The 24,260-nt window shown below is 45.7% G+C and overlaps 1 protein-coding gene, 1 long non-coding RNA gene and 1 pseudogene across 4 annotated transcripts in view; 2 read left to right on the top strand and 1 right to left on the bottom strand.

Moving 5' to 3' along the window:
- LOC310843164 (cytochrome P450 2C19-like) overlaps positions 1 to 11,962 on the top strand; it is a 42,395-nt pseudogene extending 30,433 nt beyond the window's left edge. Inside the window, exon 10 of the transcript XR_014568658.1 lies at positions 11,579 to 11,962. The product of XR_014568658.1 is annotated as a cytochrome P450 2C19-like (transcript). The remainder of the gene's footprint in view (positions 1 to 11,578) is intronic.
- The window catches only part of LOC310845116, a 579,409-nt gene that overhangs the window by 448,757 nt on the left and 106,392 nt on the right, over positions 1 to 24,260 (bottom strand). The window lies entirely within an intron of this gene.
- Positions 691 to 11,962, top strand: LOC310843075 (cytochrome P450 2C19-like). 2 transcript variants are annotated; one of them, XM_083735578.1, is made up of 9 exons: positions 693 to 914; positions 3,638 to 3,800; positions 4,781 to 4,930; positions 6,290 to 6,450; positions 7,903 to 8,079; positions 8,432 to 8,573; positions 9,185 to 9,372; positions 9,832 to 9,973; positions 10,315 to 11,962. In XM_083735578.1, the coding sequence occupies exons 1-9, from the start codon at positions 732 to 734 to the stop codon at positions 10,494 to 10,496; spliced, it is 1,488 nt and encodes a 495-aa protein (XP_083591704.1). In that variant the 5' UTR covers positions 693 to 731; the 3' UTR covers positions 10,497 to 11,962. The 2 variants fall into 2 exon arrangements, with proteins under 2 accessions (XP_083591705.1, XP_083591704.1); XM_083735579.1 differs by lacking the exons at positions 9,832 to 9,973; positions 10,315 to 11,962 and adding an exon at positions 9,514 to 9,708 and having other exon boundaries at positions 691 to 914.

Genomic DNA, 24,260 nt, shown 5'->3' with positions numbered 1-24,260 from the left:
CTATTGTCTTTGTTTTGTTTTGTTTTTTGTTTACCTGTCTGGCATACATACCTTTGATTTTTAAAAAATAATAATAATGCAAGTTTTCTCTACACTTCTGACACAATTTGTCACATTTGTGGGCATCTAAGGGGCAAGAAGCTTCAAACCAAGTACTCAGAATGTAGAAGAAGCTCTCCTGCAGGAACCTTAAAAGCAGAACCATTTGCCACAAGGCTACTCATCCTGCCAAGACAGGGATGTATTTGTGCTAAGGCTGAGTTCCATTATGGACGTGCCTTCAATTTTATTTCAATTTTATTTCACATTTGTGGGCAGCTGAGGTGCAAGAAACCTCCAACCAAGCACTCATAGTATACAAGAAGCTCTCATGCAGGAACCTGGTCCTGAATGCACCTTAGAAGCAGAATCATTTGCCTCAAGGCTACATTACAATGTTTGGCAGGAAAAAAACCTGACCCCTGGTTGTCTTACATCACAGACATTGTGCTCAGTAATGCCGTTATCATTGCTTTACTAATCAATGAAGAAAAAGAATACAGACTGAAGTTCAGAGAAGTTCATTTCTTGATGATACAACCTTATCTGCTTAATGGCTAATCTCATTTACTCAGAGAAACCTAGAATTCCTATTGGTGAAAGTCCATGTATATGTGACCTCCTCAGAGTATATAAAATTGGAAAGCAAATTAATTCATCTAGAGTCATTTCAGTCACTGTGAGCTGGTGCCATGGAGCCTCTAGGGACAGTGACCATTTTGATGATCATATGTATCTCTTGCCTTGTTTTCCTTGCAGTCAGGAGCAGGACGCCAGAGAATGCAAAGCAGCTGCCACCTGGCCCACCTCCACTGCCCATCGTAGGGAACGCTCTGCAGTTGAAGACCAACAACCTGGCCCAGGTTCTTCAGGAGGTAAGCCAAAGATGAGCACCTTCCTCAGCAGCTGTCTGTTGATGACCGTTACCTGTTTGCAAGCCGCTTTCCATCTGACACTTTTGGAAGGGGACAATCCATTGTCAGTTTGTTTATTTATAGATGGTACCATCTGTGTGCAGGGCACATTTGCAGAGTATAAGGCAACAGGCTCTGCATGTTGACAGAGAGGCAAAAGAGGGAGGGGAGGCACCCAAACCAGAGGAAAAGAATAGCAGAATCGCTGTGATTTCAGTGGCATGGACTTGCGCTTGGGTACATCAGCAGGAATGGGGAGCAGGGACTTGTCCCAAAGGCTCCACAGAAAAGAGGTGGACTTTGAGCAGGTCCCACAACTCCAGAAAGGGGGTTGTTTTATTGTCATTTTATTGTCTTATGCTTAAAATAAAAGCCATAAAGCCCCTTTCTGAGTAATGAACTTTAAAAAGCAATAGTGCAATTTTCATACTATTTTAGAGACAGGGGGCGGGTCCAATTTTCCTTCAACACATGGATGGTTTGCGTATTTTTGGCCTCTGAACATTTTTAGCCTCTGCTGGACAGTGTGGAGTTTATAGTCTTGTTGTATTTTGAAAAGCTGCTCCTTTATTTCCCCCAGAATGTGCTCGGTGGGAAGGTACTGTAAGAATTCCCTTAGAAAAATGAGAGTGAGGGGGACATAACTATATTCACGATATAGAGAAAGTGGATGGGAAAACACTTTTACCCCCCTCTCATAATTCCATACCCTCCAACATTTCTCCAATGAAAATAGGGACATCCCATTCCATAATGATAATTTTACTATTTATAGCCCACACAACTTACTGGGTTGCCCCAGCCACTTTGGGCAGCTTCCAACATATATAAAAACATAATAAAACATTAAAAAGTAATCAAAAAAGCACTTCCCTATTCAGGATTGCCTTCAGAGGGGGTCGGACAACTCTATTTTTTAAAAAATAATTTTTATTAACTGGCCAATCACATCAAATTAAATCACATCAATAAATTCCGAATTACAAAGCCAAATTTTGAATTTTGTTGGGGGGACCCATATTTCAACATCCGAGGGGGAATTCTGATCATCTTCTTGCTGCTGCGTTAATGTCCAAATCAGTCCAAATCAGTCCAGACAGAGTTCATAATTCTATCCCATCTTATCTTGCTGTTTCCACATCACATCTTGTTCATATATTTTCTCTTTTTTCTTTATCATATCTTCTGATAGTCTCCTTAAGCCGATAAACACCAATAGTAATAATAATCCTCTGTGAATTTTCCGTTCTTCCAATCCTCAAATCAAGATGGTTTCCATATATCATCTCCTTCATAGATAACATTGCTCTTTCCATCATAATCTTGCAAAACTGTCGCTCTTAAGTCCCACTGAGGAGTTTAATCCACAATATATAAACAGCTTTGTTTCTCTCTTTCTCCTCCCAGATTCAAGACCTCTGACAGAGCTTCCCAATAAGGCGATGGCATTTTTAACTGTGTCATTCCAAAGCTCTTATACCTTCCAGGCTCTTATTAAAACATGCTTTGGTTCGAAAGTTTATCTCCACACAGCCTTAAATCCACAGCTTAAGTCCTTAAAATGACATTTCTGACTGATAAGGGGAGGGGATTCTTGTTTAATCACATAAGAAAAGAAAGGAAAGTTTTCCCCCATCAGTCATTTGCCGTACCGTGTCTTGGCGTATCTTCTCATGTTTTATTCTTGTCTTGTTTTATCAGAGATCTCTTCTGTTAGCAGTCTTTACTCCCCCTTCTTCCTTGAAATATGTGCATTCGGCTCACCCAAATTGTTTCTTTGAAGTTCTTGCAGCTAGTGGCGCAAATCAGGGACGGCGTCCAGGAGTGCCGAAATCCCACAGGAGGGCTTTGTGCCTAGTGCCCCCATCCCCACAAATTCGGGGGGTGGTATAGGGCACAGCAGGCAAGGGCCGTCCCCCCCACCATCTTGGGGGGGCGGGTTAGGGAGGCTAATTACCCCCATCATAGCCTCCAAATTACCTCGTGTGGGTCAGAGAGATGTTATTGTCAGCCATCTTCCGATGCGCCCTAGTGACCTGGGGGTCAGACAACTCTATAACCTCCAACATTTCTCCAGTGAAAATAGGGGCATCCGAAGGAAAAGGGGGAACATTCTGTAATCAAACTGGGATGGCTTCTCTAAATCAGGGATGTCCCTGGAAAAATAGGGACACTTGAAGGGTCTGTAATGCTAAAACTTGGAGCCTTCAATTAAAGCTGAGGTTGGAAGATTTACAGCACACGCAAGATAGTAGTTCTTCATACAGTGCATATTGAAACTGTGGAATTCACTCCCAAAGAAGTAGCAATGATAGCCTCCACCTTGGATGATTTAAAAGAAATGTTCAGACAAATGTTCATTGAAGGTAAAGCTACCCATAGCTGCTAGCGATGATGCTGAACCTCCACCAGTTCCAGGGCCCTGCAGGAGGGGAGCGTGCTATTGCACTCAGGTCTTGTTTTGAAGCTTCCCAGAAGAACTGTGTTGGCCACTGTGATAACAGTCGTGGACTAGTTGGCCTTCGGCTGATCTAGCTGAAGAACTCTTCTGTATGTTATTAAGTCTCATGTGGTTCAGATGCCCATAGTGAGTCTGGGGGCAGCGGGGCTCTCCATCAGCTATATGACTTTCTCCTAACCCGCAAACCCACCTAGATGTGTGTCTTTCTCTATCTTTTTTCCAGTTTAGTGAGAAGTATGGCTCTGTGTTCACAATGTATTTTGGAGCAGAACGGGTTGTGGTGCTGCATGGCTATGATGCAGTGAAAGAAGCACTGATCGACTGTGGAGATGAATTTGCTGCCAGGGGACGCCTGCCATTAGCTGATGATGTCAACAAGGGATTAGGTATTTTATGCTGGTTGACCAGTGGAGGGGGGGGGACACAGGAAAATCCCTCTATTCATGAAAATAAAGCAAAAAAGGTTGCAAAAAAAATCATTGCATCTTGAGATAAACTTTCCTAATTAATGTTCCCACTGGACAGTAGAAATAGATAATTATCAGCCTTTTAAAGGCAGAGCTATATATTGGGCATTGCCATTTAAGAGAGAAACGAGCCATCTCATAAAAGTACTTAAGCAATATCTAAGGCAGTAGCGGAGAAAGGTGGTTACAGCTAGCTCCGCCTCTGGTTTAGAGCAAGCACCAAAAATTAAAACAGGATTGAATGAGTCTCTAGCCTTTAAAAATAATGGTCTGGGGTAATTCTGGTGTGGGCAGTAAGTGTGAGAGTTATGTGAGCAGAATTCCCTGGCCTGGATTTTGTGAATCAATAAGCTCTCCACACCAAGAAAGAGTTTCATAGTTACTGCAAGCTATCTTTAAATTTGTTACCAAAAAAATAAATACAAATCAACACTTTGCACTTAAACAACTAGCAATGTAGTCCAGTTTTCTTTAAGTTCTTTATGGTTAATATAGTCCAAGAACAATTGCTTCTTCATTATACTGGCAGCTTCAGAGAGAGACCCAGGCTCCAAGAGATGAATTATCAGTTAACATAAATATTGAAATATTGAAACCTCTTTTTAAGCTTTAGCTGCAAAAATGGACATTCTGCAAATGCAAACCTCCACTACATTTCATACACAACACAAACACAAACATAGCATTCTATGCACATTAAACACATATATTTTACAGTAAGGGCATGTATCAGAAGACTGGCCAGCTACTGATTATGGAATAAGGAGGCACCAAAGTACCAAGTCTCCAGGTGGTCTGGAGCCAAGAATAAGAGCCTCCTGCTCTTCCAACCTGCTTCTTCTGCTCTCTCTTTCAGTCCATCCATCTCCTTTATGCCCATTTCCTCTGTTGCTTTCCAGGAATTGTATTCAGCAATGGGGAGGTGTGGAAGCAGCTCCGACGTTTTGCCCTTACCACCCTGCGCAACTTTGGCATGGGAAAGAAAAGTATTGAGGAGAGGATCCAGGAGGAAGCACAGTTCCTGCTAGAAAAGTTCCAGGACACGCAGGGTGGGTAGCCACTGCCCCTCATCCACATAGGCTTATCAAGCAGACCCCCTTAAACATCACAACAGATTCTGGGGTACATTACAACGGATTATTAACCACCAACTCATAAAGAAATGAGGGATGCGGGTGGCTCTGTGGGTAAAACCTCAGAGCCTAGGACGTGCCGATCGTATGGTCGGCCGTTCAAATCCCCGCGGCGGGGTGAGCTTCCGTCTTTCGGTCCCAGCTCCTGCCCACCTAGCAGTTCGAAAGCACACTTAAGTGCAAGTAGATAAATAGGTACCGCTTTATAGCGGGAAGGTAAACGGCATTTCCATGTGCTGCGCTGGTGCTGGCTCGCCAGAGCAGCTTCGTCATGCTGGCCACGTGACCCAGAAGTGTCTCTGGACAGCGCTGGCCCCGGCATCTTAAGTGAGATGGGCGCACAACCCTAGAGTCGGACACGACTGGCCCGTAAGGGCAGGGGTACCTTTACCTTTACCATAAAAAAATATCATGGTGGGTACAAGCAAATTATTAAAAAAATTAAAATCGTAAAACATGGAACTAGTGACCAACACTGAATCAAATAAATTGCCTAAAAACACGTGAAATACAAACATTTTCATCAGGTGATGAAATGCGAAAATTCTAGCTAGTTTCAATAGGAACCACATTCCAAAGCACAGGTGCCATTGTGCTCAAAGTTTTAATAGATATAATAGATATCTGCATTGATATGAAACAAACATGTGATGAGTGTGTGGCAATTCTCCTGATGGTCATAGTGATCTGAGCAGTGTGTATGGGACAAGGTGGTCCTTAAGTCACCTGGTCCTAGGTCACTGAGAGCTTCATACACACCAGTAATGCACTGAACTTACCTTGTCAATGTACTGGCAAACAATGCATAGCTTTCAGCAGGGGTGTAATATGCTGACACAGACCAGTTCCAACTAAAGCCCGGCTGCTGCTTCTCTATCAACTGCAAGAGTGCTCTGCAGATATTGTTGAATTCCAGCTGCTTTCAGCCCCAACAGTCATCAGTGGTCCAGAAGTTAGAGTCTAGCACCATCTGAAGTGCTTTAGATTCCCTAGTTTTAGTGTAGAGTTCACCAAGGCCTGCACCACTGTAGTCACCCTTTCCTATCTAAAGATATATTGGCTGAAGCTGGAAGAAAGCACCTTGGAAAGTCCTTGGAAGAAACCACTCATAGCCACTGAAGATGCCCATGCCTTCAGAATTGTTGTGAGAAAGGCAGCTTCCTGTCTGATCACTGAGGCCAGGAGCCAGGAAATGGCAGCTCAGAAATTCCAGACTAGATTATTGCCTAAAACCTGTAGTGGGGTTGTATAATTATTTTTTTGTTATCCTTCCAGAGAAGCCCTTGGATCCAACCTACTCGCTCAGTTGCGCTCTCTCCAATGTCATTTGTGCAATTGTCTTTGGCAAACGATATGATTATAATGACAAGAAGTTCCTATCCATGATGAGCTTAATGAATGAAAACTTTCAAGTTTTTAGCTCTTCTTGGGGACAGGTAGGTGCCATCATTTTTAAGGCCCTTTCCCACAAAGTCTAAATTTTCCTGCTGTTTAAATGTCTTTCTCCCAGGCTTCTCATGACCCATACTGCCTCTGCCTCTTAATATTTCTGTTAATGTCCTAGCTGCAGGTTTGCCATGGGTAACTGGTTAGTCACTGTGACAGCACGATGGGCCACTGGCCTGATTCAATAGTCTCTTCATACGTTCTTATGTTTTTAATTTGGAGATCCAGTCAAGGCCGCTGCATACAATGCCAATACCTGGGTCTAGTAACCAAGGTTTGACTTAACAGCAGCCCAGTGGAGCAGGAAGTAAAGCTTAAGCAGTTTTGGCAGTGGGGGTGGGGGATTTTTGCATGATTTCTCAGTTTTTTGTAAAGGTACACATAGGAGAAATAAAAAAATCAAAAAGTCTGCATATGACCTCTACAAAGACTCTTTTCCCTGCAAGAGAGGGGAGTGGTTGTGGCCGGGAGCCGAACTCTGCCTCAAGCAGGGGGCATTTGCCCCCTGCCTCCCACTCACCTGGCTGGCGCCCACGCCCTCGGCCAGACACCCAACCAGGTGCCTTCAGGGGGGGGGCATGTACAGCAGCCTAAATTGCTGCGGCGGCAGCCTCCAGCCCTCACTTTTCGTCGTCCCGTCGCAAGTCACCCACCCTCCACTCCCTTAGAGCTGGGTTCCAGTTTTCTTTTGGCCTTGCTATGGACCTTAGGTCAGTCGCCCTGGTTGTTCGGGGGGCCTGGTAGGAATTTTTCCATTTGGCATTAGGCTTTTTGTTTTTTTCGCCTACCTCGTAGCAATCGTCACAACTTTCATGGTATTGGTGGGTAGGTTAGGCATTGGAATAATGTGTTGTGGTGTCGAAGGGCTTGGTGTGGCCATCGCCTGCGCCTTAAATTTTTGGGTATTCCATTAAAGGAATCTGGCGGTCGTGTATTCTGTCCGATGCCTGCGTGGTGGGAGGCCATGGCACGACCCTTGGTGACATCAGGGGAGAGCTTATAGTTGGATTAACATCAACAGGCTCCATCTACTGGTGAATAACCCCCCCCCCCTTGTTTTTTAGACTCACCCCACTCCGAGTGGGTGGAGTCAGCTGACGTAATCCAATGCCTAAGCCAATACCTTTTCACTTGCTGTATTCAATCCACTGCGCGGGGTACGGGTCCTCGAACCACAACCATTAGGCAGAGGGTGTGAAAGCACTAACTGAGGGGAAGGGAAGATAATACAATGCAGTAAAGTCAATGAAGCACCACCCAGTAATGCAGATGTGGAACATCTACACACATTTTCGAGGCATTGGCAGTGAAAATGCTGGTGCGTGGACCACAGAGTTGAAATGCACACAAGGCAACAGTGGCCAACGTTATACTGAAGCCCGAGTGTGGACAAACCGTGACTGAGGTTGGTGCCAACGGGTCTCTTGTGGTGTTTCTTCTAGCTCTACAACATCTTTCCTTCTTTGATGAAATGCATCCCTGGGCCCCACCGCAAAGTGCTGAAAAACAACTTGGCACTCAGAGAGTTTGTTTTGGAGGAGGTTGAAGAGCACAAGCCCACTCTGGACCCCAGCTCACCTCGGGATTTTATCGACTGCTTCCTTATGAAAATGGATCAGGTAATCACAGAACTCACAGACTTCTCCACATGGGTTCTCTTGCCACTCCTGAAGCTTCCCAACCAGCAGACTTCCATCCAGCTTCTTGTGGGGAATGCCAAGGAAAAAGATTCCTGCCCACACCCCATTGGAGTAGATTCATTTCCCATTGCTGACCTGTTCCTGCAGTAAGTGGGATGTTCTTTCTAATGATTAGCCCTCTGGGCAAGGAATGTCAAGAGGAATGAGCTATAAAAAGACTTAAGATGTGTCTTGGGAAGGGAGCTGGTCCCAGTGGCACAGTTAAACTCTTGTTATGTTGTACTCAGCACAATTGAGTTGACTCCACTGACTGTGTTGTGTGTTTCTGCAGGAAAAAGGTAATAGTGCATCCCATTTCACCATTGAAAACTTGGCCATAAGCACAGTTGACTTGTTTGCGGCTGGAACTGAGACCACCAGCACCACATTGCGATACGGGTTCATGATCCTCCTCAAATACCCAGAAATACAAGGTAAAACAGATGCATTATTAGTACTTATTATTCTTGTTCTTTACCAGATTTATGTGTCACAGGTCCAAGAGATGGTTGTTCTGCCACTTTCCCCAGGAAAACCCACTGTTCATTGCTGAATGTTAATCATCGCTGACTGACATCAGCAGTAGACAGAAGGATTTCCTGGAGACCACAGTGGGGATGTGTGTGTGGACAAAATGTTCAGACCCATGCCTAGAAAACCCAGCAAAAACAGACGTGTGGATGAGCTCTTATAGCTGACCATATTGCAAACCCCAGGATTTTATATATATGCAAACAGTAACAACTTGAATTTGGCTCAGTAGTGTACTGGCAGCCAGTGCAGATCCTTTAGACCAGGCACGTCCAAAGTCCATTTTGGGGACCTAATCCGGCCTGCTGCCCCAGCGGCATTTTATTTCCGGAGCTAAAATCTTAAAAGCTACAATAATTTGTCTGAGTTAATGTGATGACTCAACAGAAAGTTGGCATCAGAAAACATTGAAAGCTCCAAAAATGTGCAGGGGCTGGCAGGCACTCCCATGGAATTTCAATTGCTTCTATGATGTTTCCTGCACTGGCGTTAAACCACATTCTTCCCTTTACAGAGAAAGTGCATGAAGAAATTGACCGAGTTATTGGCCGATCACGAAGTCCTTGCATGGCTGATCGTGGGGAAATGCCTTACACAGATGCTGTCATCCATGAGATCCAGAGGTTCATCTCTCTCCTCCCACTGAGCGTCCCTCATGCAGTACTCAAAGATACACCGTTCAGACAATATATCATTCCAAAGGTCAGCTCTTTTCAAGGCTCTAGGTAGTAATAGTAGGCTGCTAGCCATGATGGCTATATTCTACCTCCATGGTGAGAGGCAGCATGCTTCTGAATACCAGTGGGTGGAAACCAGAGGAACTGAGAGTGCTGTCTTGCTTAGATTATGTTGAAGGGCTTCCCATGGGCGTTTGGTTGGACACCATGAAAACAGGATGCTGGACCAGATGGGGCCACTGGACTGATCCAGCAGAGCTTTTCATCTCTTCTTATCTACAAGCAAGGGAAGTAGTTTTGTCCAACTCCTAAAGCATAGCTGGGCATCTTCAGGCCTGGACTTCATTTGAAACACCCTATTGCCTTCTGAAGCTGCCCCATTCTTCTTCTGTATCAACAAAGTACCTTCCTTCCTGTTAGTGCCTTCCCACACCATTAATTGGGTGTCATGGCCATGCAGCCCATTTCTTTGCACTCTCTGCAGGGCACTACCATATATCCTATTCTGACGTCTGTGCTATATGACAGCAAAGAATTTCCAAACCCCAAAGAATTTGACCCAGGACATTTCTTGCACAAAGATGGCACCTTCAGGAAGAGCGACTATTTCATGCCTTTCTCAGCAGGTAAGAGCTCTGCTTCCTCAGTAGACTGCAGTCTTGGCCAGCTCAGGTCTTTCCCGTCTCCCTAATCGGCTGGTGTTGGGGCAATGAGGGGGAACCTCCTTCCTCCTGCAGCCTAAACAGGAAGGGCTCCCAGTTTGTGAGGGAGGGGCAGAGGCTTCTGGGTCCATCAGAACTCCTTGCACCTTTCCTGTGGGAAGCTGAAGCAAAAGAAATGGTGGAAAGAGTGACTCTCCCAGGAGCTGTTCTGGAGCAGCCCCTTTGCTCCTTTGGCATGATTGTTATTTTCTCCGTAACAGCCAAAGTGGTTGTTATGCATCTTACACTTTGGGTTTCCTTTGCAGGGAAGCGGATATGTGTGGGGGAAGGTCTGGCCCGTATGGAGATCTTCTTGTTTTTGACCACCATATTACAGAACTTCACTCTGAAGTCCATCATTGACCCCAAGGATATCGATCTCACACCGGTGTTGAGCAGCATAGGCAACTTCCCTCGGCCCTATCAGCTCTGCATTGTCCCTCGCTGAAAAGCCTGCCTCAGGAGGGCTGCACATGTGGAAAAGTTGCAGCCCGGCAAATCTTTGTTCAAAAAACCCATAACACAATATCTCCTCAGGTGTGGAGCCCTATCTTCTTACCTGACTATTTGTTGAACTGCTACTTTGGGGATCTTGCTAGAGACTATATCACGTTGAAGACATTATTGCAAAGGACAAATAGCAGGATTTAGAAATTAGTCCCACACAAAGAAATCCCATTCTTATCTTTCTTGCCCCTTCATATGCATATGTGTGCAGCAGCGTAGCTAGTCGCAGGAGTGACTGGTGTGGGGGGGTGTCCTGCAGCCAGGGGTGTGTCGAACCACCCATGGGGGCGGGGCGAACCCTCTCCAATGCTTGGAATCCTCTCTGCCGCCTCCCCCTCAGCTGTAGGGCATCTGAGGGAGAGGCAGTAGGCAGTCACAAATCCCACGCTGCAGCACGAAACTTGCAGGTGCCTAAGCCACCATGTCACTCCAAAAAATTTCATGAGCCCAATTTTTTAAAAACTCATTTTGTCACACACCCCTCAATGACGACATCCAGGGAAGACTGCACCCCACACCCCCTTCTTCCACCACTGTATGAGGGTGATGGGCACAATCTGCCAAGATGGAAGCTTTTAGCCACTGAGAAGAAGTCCTGTTACTCTTTGTGTCTTTGGAGGGTGCTACAGAAATCAATAGCTTTTGAAATCTTTGCCCCTTTCACCTAGTAGAACATCCTTGAGACTTGACATTTAAAAATGTTTGCCAAAAATCCCTTTAAGGGTAACCATTTTCTAAAGAACAGATAGCAATACTGGATGCAACTGAACTTCTGAGTAAGTATGGGAATGAACTAAATTGGATCCAGTAATCTTCTAGTCCTAGGAAGCATATCTTCAAGAAAGGCACAGAGCATAGATGGGCAAGATCTCCCAAGCCCACCTTGGATGAACTTGGATGAGAAAACGTCTTTTTTCTTCCTCCTGAGCCCAACTGAGGCTCTCACTGTCCTTAAAAATCTAGAACAGAGTGAAAACGGCCTTCCCTCAAATTCTCCACTTACTTTGTGGCAAAATAAGGAAGGTCATTGTGGCGTTTGCCCTCCTAGATGTGTGACATCATACTGGGTTCATAAGGAAAGGGTTAACTAATTGTAAAATGACTAACCTATAGGAACCCAAGGGGAGGAGTTAGAGTTAGTGTTTGAGTTGTTAAGAAGTCAGTTGAGAGTAAGAGAAGGAGGGAGAGGGAGGATAAGTCTGTGGGTTGGGCTAGTTTGATGTGAGAACGTGAGAGAATCAGTTAAGAGGAGTCAGTTAAACAGTTGGGATTATCAGTTAGAAGGTATTAGAAAGGTATAGGCCAGTAAAAAAACCAGGAATTAGAAACTGACAAGAAAATTAACTGAGAAACCATATTTGTTAATGCTTACAAAATAAACTTGTTTATTTGATTTAATTTTAACAACTGTCTGGACTCAGTGTGTACCCGAGAGTAACGGGTTGGTGGCAGCGGGGAAGTGAGCACTGTGGCGGCACAGGGATCAATAGATCATCAAACGTCCGGGAACCCTGTGTGATCGCCAGTGTCATTTCACTGAATATTCTCCAAGGGAGGACTGAAAATCTCCTGGAGGAGTTTGAGAGGGAAAACTTTCAAAGAATTGTCAGAATTTCTTTCCTCTCAGCCTTCCGTCAGCCCTGCTCCCATTCAGTGTAACAGAAAAATGTTTCCCTAGTACAAATGCAGAGGCAGCATGGGCAAAATTGGTGAGGGGAAGTCCACCTATGAAGTTAACCAAGGAAGAATTGTCTTCCTCTTCTGTCTTCAGAATTTTTCTTTTTGGTTCCTGCACCCTCTCAATTATGCTCCTATTCAAAGTAGTGAAGTAATGTTTCTCCATTGCACTGAATGGAAGGGGCAAGAGGAAGGAACTTGTCTCTGATTTTAATTCAAGCTGGAGAAGAATTCGGGTTTTGAAATGCATGTCCTCTGTCCCCATTGAAACTCCTGAAGGTCTTCTCCAAAACAAAGTTTGGAGAAGTGTGCTGATTTCATTTGCATAGAAAACCACTGCTCCACTTCTTCTGGAGAATAAGAGCACATCCAGATGTATGTATTTTTTTACCTGTTTGTGAAATGGAATGGCTTTATCTATGTACTTCACCCTCCCAGAGTTAAATAAATAATACTATGACAAAGTGAATGCTGTCAGTTGTAAAGATTATGCAAGTATAGCAATTTTATTTGCAGATTTATAAACTGTAAAGGTAAAGGTAAAGGTACCCCTGCCCGTACGGGCCAGTCTTGACAGACTCTGGGGTTGTGCACCCATCTCACTCAAGAGGCCAGGGGCCAGCGCTGTCCGGAGACACTTCCGGGTCACGTGGCCAGCGTGACATCGCTGCTCTGGCGAGCCAGAGCCGCACATGGAAACGCCGTTTACCTTCCCGCTGGTAAGCGGTCCCTATTTATCTACTTGCACCCAGAGGTACTTTCGAACTGCTAGGTTGGCAGGCGCTGGGACCGAGCAGCGGGAGCGCACCCCGCCGCAGGGATTCGAACCGCCGACCTTTCGATCGGCAAGTCCTAGGCGCTGAGGCTTTTACCCACAGCGCCACCTGCATCCGATTTATAAACTGCTTTACAACCAAACATTACTGCAGGTGTATTCAGTAAAATAAAAAGGATTCCTAATGCAGTAAACTACATTTGCTTTGCATAATTTATTCTGACTCTGCAAGGCTTCAGGAGGAAAGAGTTGCTTTTCAGGCCACGGATACCTTCACCCCCTGAAATCCTAAGCTCCTTCTAGTTTCTACCAGGCATTGCTTATGCACTTCGGAGCTTAGCCTTTGTTTCTAATGTAACCCAAGCTACTGCCATTCATTGTATTAGTAGCAATCCAACACACCTTCACTTACTAGAGTAAGGTGTGGCAATTATTGTTCCCCCTTCTCTTCCAAGAGATAGCTGCAGGAGCATGCGCAGTAGGTTGCTTTTTAGGGTGGTTTGAATGGCTGCTCTCAGAAGATTCTGGCAATCTCACCTGGCCCTGGGAGAGAAAACATAGAACTCTGCTGGAGCAGGTCAAAGGCCTATCTAGTCCAGCATCCTGTTCTCACTGTGGCCAATCAGATGCCTATGAGAAGCCCTCAAGGAGCAACTGAGCGCTACAGTGCTCTCCTCCTCATTTGCAGTTCCCAGCAACATTTGAGGGCTATTCCTAACTGTGTAGTGCATCAATGACAGCTCCATAATGAAATCCAGAGTCAGGCCACCGGGATTTAAATATCTTGCTTTTCTAACACATTGCTTTAAAAAAATCCCTCCACCTTTAAAACACAGACATTTAAAACAAATTACTAATAAAATCACACGATTAAATTTATGGCACATGACTGCAGTTCTGTGCATGGTTGGGAGTAAGCACCATTGAACACAGTGGTGTGTATTTCTGCTGTATAGGTTCAATTTTTAAAACACATTTGGTTTTAGCAAATGACATCCAGACAGCAGAAACACAACCTTTTACTTTTAATTAGCAATGCAAACAACTTTTTGTTATTTATTTTTGGAATTTTGCAACAAAATCCAACAGCCCCCTGTCTCCCCACCTCCCCTATGCATCCTCCCCCTTCCTCACATGCCCCCAAACCTCTGTATTCCTCCCTAGCCCCAATTGCCCTTAATCCTCTTCCCCTCCCCAATGCACAGCATTTGTATTTGTTTGTATGATCAGTGGCAAACCTGTACTTTCACTACTGATTCCCCTGACACATCTAATCTAAGGATGACCTGCTGCTTATGATGTAACAATGCAAGCAATCCAGAATTTACAGACATTTATAGACCACGTCCACACAAGATTAAAGTGTAGTATTTTGTCTCAAACTGCCCCAATGAACAAGCTTATATTAGCTGACGAAAACCCTCTCCCATTCCCACACTTTTAAGTAGTCTGCCATTGCTTCTTTTTATCTAAGTTGTATATAAAAATAGGAGAAGGTCTGTGGCAATTTAAAGACTTAACTGTATTTATTTGTAAAGGGAGTAAGATTTGCTAGGGCATACTTCCTCAGATGCAGAATGGGTGGCAACAACAACAACATAGTATTAATATTATTAATAATTTACAGTGGTACCTCAGGTTAAGTACTTAATTAGTTCTGGAGGTCTGTTCTTAACCTGAAACTGTTCCTAACCTGAAGAATCACTTTAGCTAATGGGGCCTCCTGCTGTTGCCAGGTCATTGGAGCACGATTTCTGTTCTCATCCTGAAGCAAATTTCTTAACCCGAGGTAATATTTCTGGGTTAGCGGAGTCTATAACCTGAAGCGTCTGTAACCCAAGGTACCACTGTACAGTGCTTTTTCTGGAGGAACGCAGGGGTACGCATACCCCTAAACATTTTGTGAATATAACGGGAGAAGAAACTAAAAAAATTAAAATATTTAATTTCTTCTCAGCGTGGTGAATAGGCAGTTCTGTTGCTACCTCTGATGGCAGCCTTTGGTCCATTTACTGCATTTATATTTCCCAATTTGAACTATAAAATGGTGATTTTCTTGAGTATAAATGAGAGTACACCTACACTATACTGCTTAATATTGATATTTTAGATTGCTGTAACCTGCCATGGGACCTTATGGTGCAAAGCAGGGAAGAATTCAATATACAGTGGTACCTCAGGTTAAGAACTGAATTCGTTCTGGAGGTCCGTTCTTAACCTGAAACTGTTCTTAACCTGAGGTACCACTTTACCTAACAGGGCCTCTCACTGCCGCCATGCGATTTCTGTTCAGTATAGTGTAGGTGTACTCTCATTTTGACTCAAGAAAATCACCATTTTATGGTTCAAAGTGGGAAAAATAAATGCAGTAAATGGACCAAAGGCTGCCATCAGGGGTAGCAACGGAACTGCCGATTCACCACGCTGAGAAGAAATTAAATATTTTAATTTTTTTAGTTTCTTCGCCCGTTAGATTCACAAAATGTTTAGGGGTATGTGTACTGTCGGAAATTCAAGTCCATATCAGCAGGAACTGGCAACGATCCCAGGCACCCGGCTTGATTCCCTGGTTGCTTTCCCCAGCAAGCGCAGGCTAGGTCTCGATCGGCGATTCTTCTCAAACGTGAGAAGAACACGCCCCCTCTTTCCTGCCCCCCCCCCCCGGCAGGGAAAGAGATAGACAGAAACGTATTTACATGCCTTTATTTCTGTCTTTTCACCGTTACAAAAAACATGACTGCTCTCTTCAAACTCCAGCAGTGTTGTGACAAACACTTCCTGTACTTCCACGATAGGAATAAACAGAAGAGCTCATATTTCACTCTGAGCTAATTCTGGTGCTTCGCACTGTGAATTGACTGTCCCTCTGTTTCCCACGGGCAGTCCCAACATTCCCATCATGTTTACTTTTCAAGCTAGTACTTTGCAGCAGCATTGCTTTCATATCGTAACATACTCCCCCATATGAATCAATCCAGAGAAGAAAACAAACAGTTGTTATACATATAACACTCCCCTGTTGTTTCAGTTCCACCCTTGGAACTACCCGCCACTGGTTTCCCCATGTACCTCTCTGGTTGTCTGACTTCCAAGGAATGAGTGCATCTGCATTACCTTGGATGGGGAATGTAGTGTTACGCTTAGCAACTCCTTGTTGTGTCTTTGTCTCTGACTCAGACACAGCATCTCTTCGGGTAAATATAAATCCTACGTCCAGTCACTCTTCCCTGTGCAGACTTTTGCTGGGAAAGCTGACCTGGCAGGAGAGCAGAGTAGCAGCAGCGGTCCTGCGTCCGTGTGAGAAAAGGGATAAATCACGTCCAGAGACAGTTCATTCTTATCTCTAGTAGCTTTATTTACAAAGCAGTAAAACCATCGGAAACTTCAGCCATTTCTCTCTGTGCTTCCCAAAAGCACTGTTGCAGCTTCTGCTGCTGGTGCTGTGTGTCAGCCAGAAGCGAAAGCAGATCTGAATGCAGACACACACTGTGACGCACTTCCCTGCGTCAAGCTCCTCCCAGATAAAGGACACCACGGAGTTTTAACCCTGTTAGTTCCAAACTCCACACCCCCTCTTGTCCTGCATCTGGGGACAACAGCCAACATTGCTTTCCCCATACACAGACCCTCACAATACTCCTTGTGCTTCTGGAAGGTCGATGGTTTTGTGAAACCAGCGAGGTTCTTTGTTGAGGGACAGTATTTCAGAGCAACTAGCCCCTCATGAACGCTCTGGCATACATTCCGGAAACGTATGTCCAAATGTTTGGTCCTCGCCTTGAATTGCCCCGTCTCAGCTAATTTAAGGCACGGTTGATTGTCTTCATGCACCACAACGGGCAGACAATTCTCTCCACAGATTTCCTCGACCAAACACACATAGAACTCCAGCTCTCTGCAAGCCTCTGATAGCGCACTGAACTCAGCTTCAGTAGATGAAAGCGCTATGAGACTTTGCTTTCGGGACCTCCACCCAATTACTGAGTCCCCAAACTTCACCACTAGGCCTGACACTGATTTGCGGTCCTCAGAGTTAGCCCAATCCGAATCCACCCAAGCAGTCAGCTTGACTTCTCCTTGGGCTGGCAACCTAAGACAAAAGTCTATGGTATCTTGCAGGTAACGCAGCACCCACTTTATACCATTCCAGGCCAGCACACTAGGACTAGAAGCCTCTCTACTGAGCAGATTGACAGCAAATGCAATGTCTTGTCTGCTCCACTGTGACAGATATAACAGACTACCCAGAGCTGACTGAAAGAGTTCAGTATTTTCGAACACCACGCGTTCTACTTGCTGACACTCCTTCACGTATCCAGTCTCCATGGGTGATCTGGCACCTGCACAATCAGACATCCTGAACTTCTCAAGCAACTGTTCAATCTTACCTTTCTGGCGATGCAAAAAGCTTCCATCACTTGCTTTTGTGATCTGTACGCCTAAATAGGACTTGACATCTCCAAGCTGCTTCAGCTTGAACCGCTTTCCAAGCTCCCTAGCAAACTTCTCCACCTGTTCACCTGTCTGTGCCATGATCAATAAATCATCAACAAACACCTGCACCACTTGCTGTTTCAAGCCTGAATCTCTAATGTAAAGACAACTGTCTGCAAGAGATCTCTTAAAACCTAGCTCTTCTAAGGCTTCATGTAGGCACATATTCCAATTCCTGGCAGATTGGCGTAATCCATAGATGGATTTGTGCAACCGCCACACGACGCCTGGCTCACTGACCAAACCCTGGAGGAGGAAGCATGTACAACTCCTCCTGGAGATCTGAGTTCAGGTAGGCGACATCTACATCAAAGTGGTTCACCTTCCAACCTCTCTGTGCTGCTATCGCCAAAAACGTTCTTAGAGTCTCCGCTCGTGACGTTGGCGGATACACCTCCGTGAAGTGGACACCCTTTTTCTGTGTGAATCCTCGGGCCACTAATCTCGCTTTATACTGTGGTTCTCCCGCGTCAGTGGGTTTCAAACGGTAAACCCACCTGCAACTAACAGCTCTCTGGTTAGCCGGCAGCTGAGTGAGTGAGAACACACCAAGAGACTCCATTGAGTTCATCTCCTTCTGCATCGCCTCACGCCATTTGCTGGCTTCTTCCTGAGGCAACTTTTGAACATCCTCAAAGGATTCAGGTTCACATCTAGCCACACCAACCCAGACACATGTGGCTTCATACCTTTCAGGTGGCTTTCCTTTGGTTGATCTTGTTAACCTCCTCAGCATGAATTCTGGAACTGCGCCTGATTCACTTGGATCAGCCCTACTATCCTCTGTATCTGAAACATCCCCCTCTGACCTGCTGCGCCATTTCGGGCGTACAGCTGGTTCTGCTGGCGAGGATGATTCACTCCTTAGCTCAGACTTGACAGAAACCTGTGGAGGGGTCCTGGGACTCCCTTTTGGAGAGATACGGAGCCTCCCCCTTGGAGATCCCTGCTCTGGACTCTGTGGCTGTGGACCGTGCATCTCAGCAACAGGTTCAGCCTCGTCCTCCTCCTCTTCCTCACCCGAGTCTAACAGAACATCCAGGTTCCCGTGAAGACGTTTCCACCCACTCTGCTCACAAAACTCAGCACTGCCGCTAATAAGCAGCTTAGACTGGTTGCCAGTAGGGTATGCGAAACGCCACGCCTTTGAACCCGGCTCATAGCCTACAAAGATCATCTTCCTAGACCTTGGCTCACCCTTTCTGCGCATGGCCTTTGGAATGAGAACCCAAGCCTGACAGCCGAAGACGTGAAAGTAGTGTACTTTCGGCTTCTTCTGATGCAACAAAAAATACGGTGTGTTGCCTACACTGGAATTGTGCACTCAATTTTGGAGAAAACAAGCTGTTTTATAACTCTCAGCCCAAAAGCGCTGTGGCAAACCCGAGTCTGCCAACATAGTGTTCGCTGGTTCCTGTAGTGTGCGAAATTTTCTCTCTGCAACCCCATTCTGTTGCGGAGAGTGGGGGGCCGTCAGTCGATGACTGATACCCTTCTGCCTGAAAAACGATTGCAGCCAGAACCTGTGAACTCCCCCCCCCCCGATCAGATTGAAAGGAAATCACCCTGGTAGAGAACCGTAGCTCTACCACTGTGATCCAATCCCTGATCAGTGCAGCTGCCTCTGATTTGTGTTTAAGCGTGAAAACCCAAGAATGCTTAGAAAAATCGTCAATCAGAACCAGAACCCATTTAGACCCAGCTAAAGAAGGTGTTGGCATGGGCCCTGACAAATCTGCATGCACAAGTTCAAAGGGTTTGCTGGTTCGCCTCTCTGACCTGGGGTATGTGCATGTTGTGACCTTCGATTGCTTACAGGCTTGACAATCTAGGTATTTGTCACATGCCTGGAACCTACGCCCAATGGTGTTTTCTGCGGCTTTTCGCACAAGTGACCACCCAGCATGTCCAAATTTCCTGTGCCATAAATGTATACAACCATGGTGTGGTGGGACATTCGCACACTGCCCTTGGGCGTCTTCAATGGACTCTCCACTAGCACCATTTTCCACCAGTCCCATTTTCAATGGACATCTCCACCAGAAAGAGCCTGTCTTTTCTCTCAACACTGTAGATCTTCTTCCCATCCCTGTAAATTGTTAGAGAACCGAATTTCGAACCCATCAGCAGTGAGCGATGACACACTTAAAAGAGAGTGGGCAAGCTCTGGAACTACATAAACTTGCACCCAATGATCTATAAAAGAACAATATAAAAACCCAGATTCAGTCAATGGTCTTTGAGACCCGTCTGCTAATTTAACGTAACATCCAGTTTTAACTGTCTTGCAGTTTCTCAGGAGCTCCCGTGACGTCACGAGATTGTGGGACGTGCCTGAGTCGATCACGAAAGATAAAGTGTCTCTCTGGCTGTCTTCCAAAGCTGCCATGGCGTTGCTTGCACCTTGGCCGGTTGCCATGGCCACAGCCTCCCCCCGACTAAGGCTCTTGTCTTTTCTCAGAGACACCATTGCAGCTGTGAGGTGAAAAGATGAGGCGTCTTTGTTTTTCTCCTGGCCTGCAGCTTTCCCACGTTTTCACTGAGAACAGGCCCTGGGAACCTGCTTTGTTGACATTCCACGCCAGCTGGTGTCCTTGGCAGCCTGGGCTTCAAGCGGATGCTTCCCAGCGCTGCTGGACGTCGCAGCAAAGCACAAACAACTTTCGGAGACTTTCGCTTTCTCAGAGCTCTTGGATCGGCCTGCCTGGCCTGCACCCCCACTCCTGGGTGCACTGCTGCCTGAGGAACAGCTTGCCACTGCCTTCCTCTTCTCAGCTCTCAGCCTTTCTCCAGCACACAGTCCATCACACAGACGTGTTGAAGCATTGCAACAGCTTCCCAGCACAGTGCCAGCCCCCACTGGGCTTTCTGGGCATCCTCTAGCCCCTCCTGGGCTTCCAGCCCCCTCTGGTCTGGCTCCCGCTGAGCTTTCACACAGACTCCTCAGTGCCTGCCAGGTGGCCTGGGCCGATTTAACGCCCTCCAGATGAGGCAACAGCAAAGCATCCATAGATGCTTGCAACATGCAAAGCTGTCTCTGCTCTCTCTCCCTCAGCAGAGCAGTAGCTTGCGTGGGTGGGGCCGGCTCCTTCTGGACTGGACTCCAGAGCCCTGTGGCCACAAACCACCCCTTTGCTCTTCTTGACCAGGCCTTCCAGTTGGCCCCATTTAATCTTTCACCGGGGATATTGAAGCTCCTATGGCCCTGCTGTGCCTGAGCAGCCATCTTCCACCCACCGGGGCTTCAAACGTACTCACTGCCAGCAAACTGGTCCTCCGAAGCAGCCGTCTCTCTTGGCTCTTGGCTCCGATCACCAGCATTCCTCACTGCCCTTCCTGGCAGGAGATCACAGCAATGCAAAGCTGGCAGCCTTCCTCCCTTCTCACACTTGTCAGGAGATGCGGAACCCCCATAATCTCTTCGGGTAAATATAAATCCTACGTCCAGTCACTCTTCCCTGTGCGGACTTTTGCTGGGAAAGCTGACCTGGCAGGAGAGCAGAGTAGCAGCAGCAGTCCTGCGTCCGTGTGAGAAAAGGGATAAATCACGTCCAGAGACAGTTCGTTCTTATCTCTAGTAGCTTTATTTACAAAGCAGTAAAACCATCGGAAACTTCAGCCATTTCTCTCTGTGCTTCCCAAAAGCACTGTTGCAGCTTCTGCTGCTGGTGCTGTGTGTCAGCCAGAAGCGAAAGCAGATCTGAATGCAGACACACACTGTGACGCACTTCCCTGCGTCAAGCTCCTCCCAGATAAAGGACACCACGGAGTTTTAACCCTGTTAGTTCCAAACTCCACAGCATCAACCTGTCTTGAGTTGTCAACAATAGTAACACATGCAACAGCTGAGTTAGCAAACTCTTTTGAATACCTCTTGGGTGGTACACCCTTTGTAACTCTCTCGGACCTGCGTATGAGGTGCTGATCCTCTCTGCTCACTGGTTCAGTCTCAGGACTCTTTGGAGAACCAGTTCCAATAGTAAACAGTGGTTCATCCTTCACTTGTGAAGGTCTAGCCATTGTGTGAGATTTCCTCTCAATGACTGTGTCAACTGAGCTGTTTGAGCTATCACTGTCACTCTCAGTACCACTGTAATCAGTAAAATCATCATCATCATCTGAATTGTCCTCAGTGGGAAATGTGTGAACAATTACTCTCTCCTGTTCATGAGCACTCTCTAGAAATTTTGTGAGAATCACCTGACCAGATTCAGACAAAATTACTCTGTAGAGACCTTTTTCATAACTCACAAAAATGCCTCTGGCATTCTTTACTCCACCTGGAGCTTCAGTCCTGACTTGGGACCCAAAAACCTTAAAATGGGCTACAGAAGGTTTTCTGTGAAATAGCTTTTCAAAAGGAGAACATCCCAAACCTTTTGAAACCTTTCTCAACCAAGAGTAACAAAAACACAATAACGATTCCGCCCAAAACTCATGTGGCAAATGTGAACTCAGCAATTGTGCCTTCATTCCATTTTGCAATTCTTTGTTCACTTGCACACAGACACTTTTGTTCCATGCTCCTGCAGAAACAGCAGTCTTGTGCCTTATCTCTTTCTTATCCAGGAAATCCTGAAAATCCTGTAAAAGAAAAACTGGCTTTTCATCTGTGAAAAGACAATCAATGTTAGCATCATGAACAGTCTTAACCTTGTCACAAAACTCTTTAAACCTTTCTAAGGCTTCTTGTGGTTTCTGCAATATGTATATCCACACATAATGAGTGAAATAATCCACACACACAAGATAATATCTTGCATTGCCTCTAGATGGTGCTAGAAGACCAATCACATCAGCATACACTCGCTGAAATGCACTGTTAACTTTGGTCGCCTTCTGGACGTCCTTCGTCATACCTGCAAGATAAATCATGTTAGATTCAGATGCATTACACTTTATGCAATCACTTTGATCAAAAGTCCACAAATACAGTCCATCTTTCTCTCTGGCAGAAAGATACAGCTCTCCATCTTTGTAGATTTTGCAGCTTTCTCTATCATAGGACAAAATCAGTCCTTTCTTTGTGATCTGCGAAACACTCAGCAGATTGAACTTTAAATCAGGAACCAAATACACATTGTTAATAGTCAAGTTCAGACTTTCAAGATACACAGTTCCAAACCCGGTCGCTTCCAGCTCCTGGCCTTTGGCCTGTTTCACAGCGAAGCTTTGCTTCTTAAACGTTGAAAACAGCTCTCTGCGTGATGTCATGTGTTGCGTTGCTCCAGTGTCCAAAACAAAAGCGTTCTCCATTGAAAATGTGGCTTTTGTTGACAGCAATGCCTTTGCAGGTTTCATCTGGGACTTGGTATGACTTTTGCCTGACGCCTCAGGCTTTGCAGAGCTCCCCTTAGCTCCTTTCTGTTGATGTGGCTTCTTACAATTTCACTGAAGATGCCCAGTCTGTCCACAATTGAAACAACGGACAACGTTCAAAGCAACAGCCTGTTCTTCACTTGCACTAGCAGTGGGGGTGTCAGAACTCCGAGCTTCTCTCCCCCTGTTTTTGACATCTATTGCAGCAAGGCGGTCTGTCTCATTGAGAATCACGGCACAAATTCTCTCCGCTGTAAGATCTCTGGCAGGTAGAGAACCCAGCTGACTTGCAACCATTTTATAAGTCCGATTAAGGCTGTTAATAATCATGAAACAGAATATCTCTTCCTGTAGAGGAAAATTGCGTTGCGCCATCTGCTGGCGTAAGAATTTCATCTCTGTCAGATGCGCTTGTACATCTCCATCAGGCGCTAGCCTAAGATTGGTCAGCTTTTCAAAATGCAGCAACGCTGAAGAACCAGCATCTCTTTGATGTATTCTACGCAGCGTTTGCCAAATCTCACGCGCGTATTGCAAATCCTGAATATGCACAAGTTGATCATCTGAGACACACAGAATTATGGCTGTCCTGGCTCTCACATTCTGTGAATTCCAACTTGGTGTTGGTGCAGGAGGGATGGGGTTATCAATCACCCCAAAAATCCTCTGATTCTGAAGCAGGGCTTTCATCTTTACAGACCATGAGGCATAATTGTCATTAGTCAGTGGAGGTGGGTAAGGTAAGCCTCCCCCCTTCTTGGTATCCATTTTGAATCCAAGTCTGAGCAATCACCCTCGAGCCTCTAAAATCCAATAGCTGGCTGTTTACTCTTTGCACCTGGCAGCTAAACGCAGGCTGCTTTGGAAGTCCCTCCAAGAGCAGTGAGATAGCAGACAAAACAAACGTTGTTTTTCTTGCCTCTTACAGTCCCAGCCTCACTTGGCTTGTAATTTTCCACTTTTCAAGTTAACGGGCTCAGAAGTAGCTGAAAAGCATACTCGTCTCGTTGCTTAGCAACTGGACATTCCAGGTTTAGGCAAGCAAATCTTATCAGTCCCAGGAATGCGAAGAATGTAGCTGTCTCTCAGTGCTGTTTCTTTATCCAAAAAACAGCTTTTGTGAACCAGAGAAGAATCTGTCTGCGTTCACTCTTTTAGCCCATAAATCAGCATACCTTAGGGGTTCCATAGCTCCTTGCTTATCAGCAAAAACGTCTGCTTCGGTGTTGAGCCTTTCGTAGTAGCCTCCATCCGCACGCTACCACAAACTCCTTTATCTCCTTGCAGAGGATGAATACGATCCATCAACCTCTTTAGCTGCTTTCATGGATCGATGCCATCAGCTCCGTGCTACCAGATGTCGGAAATTCAAGCAGAAACTGGCAACAATCCCAGGCACCCGGCTTGATTCCCTGTTGACCTCCCTGGTTGCATTCCCCA

Source organism: Podarcis gaigeae (genome assembly GCF_964106915.1).
Source record: "Podarcis gaigeae genome assembly, chromosome: 1".
NCBI classification, from domain to species: domain Eukaryota; kingdom Metazoa; phylum Chordata; class Lepidosauria; order Squamata; family Lacertidae; genus Podarcis; species Podarcis gaigeae.
Note: the sequence above shows the minus strand (reverse complement) of the source record. Positions and strands in the feature narration are given on the sequence as shown.

What these genes read in the sequence shown, in the direction of transcription:
- LOC310843075 (XM_083735578.1), top strand. Translation starts at nt 732, where the DNA reads ATGGAGCCTCTAGGGACAGTGACCATTTTGATGATCATATGTATCTCT. An exon ending in TTAGCTCTTCTTGGGGACAG is followed by an intron (nt 6,451 to 7,902) that starts GTAGGTGCCATC and finishes TGTTTCTTCTAG; the next exon opens with CTCTACAACATCTTTCCTTC. An exon ending in CAAATACCCAGAAATACAAG is followed by an intron (nt 8,574 to 9,184) that starts GTAAAACAGATG and finishes TTCCCTTTACAG; the next exon opens with AGAAAGTGCATGAAGAAATT.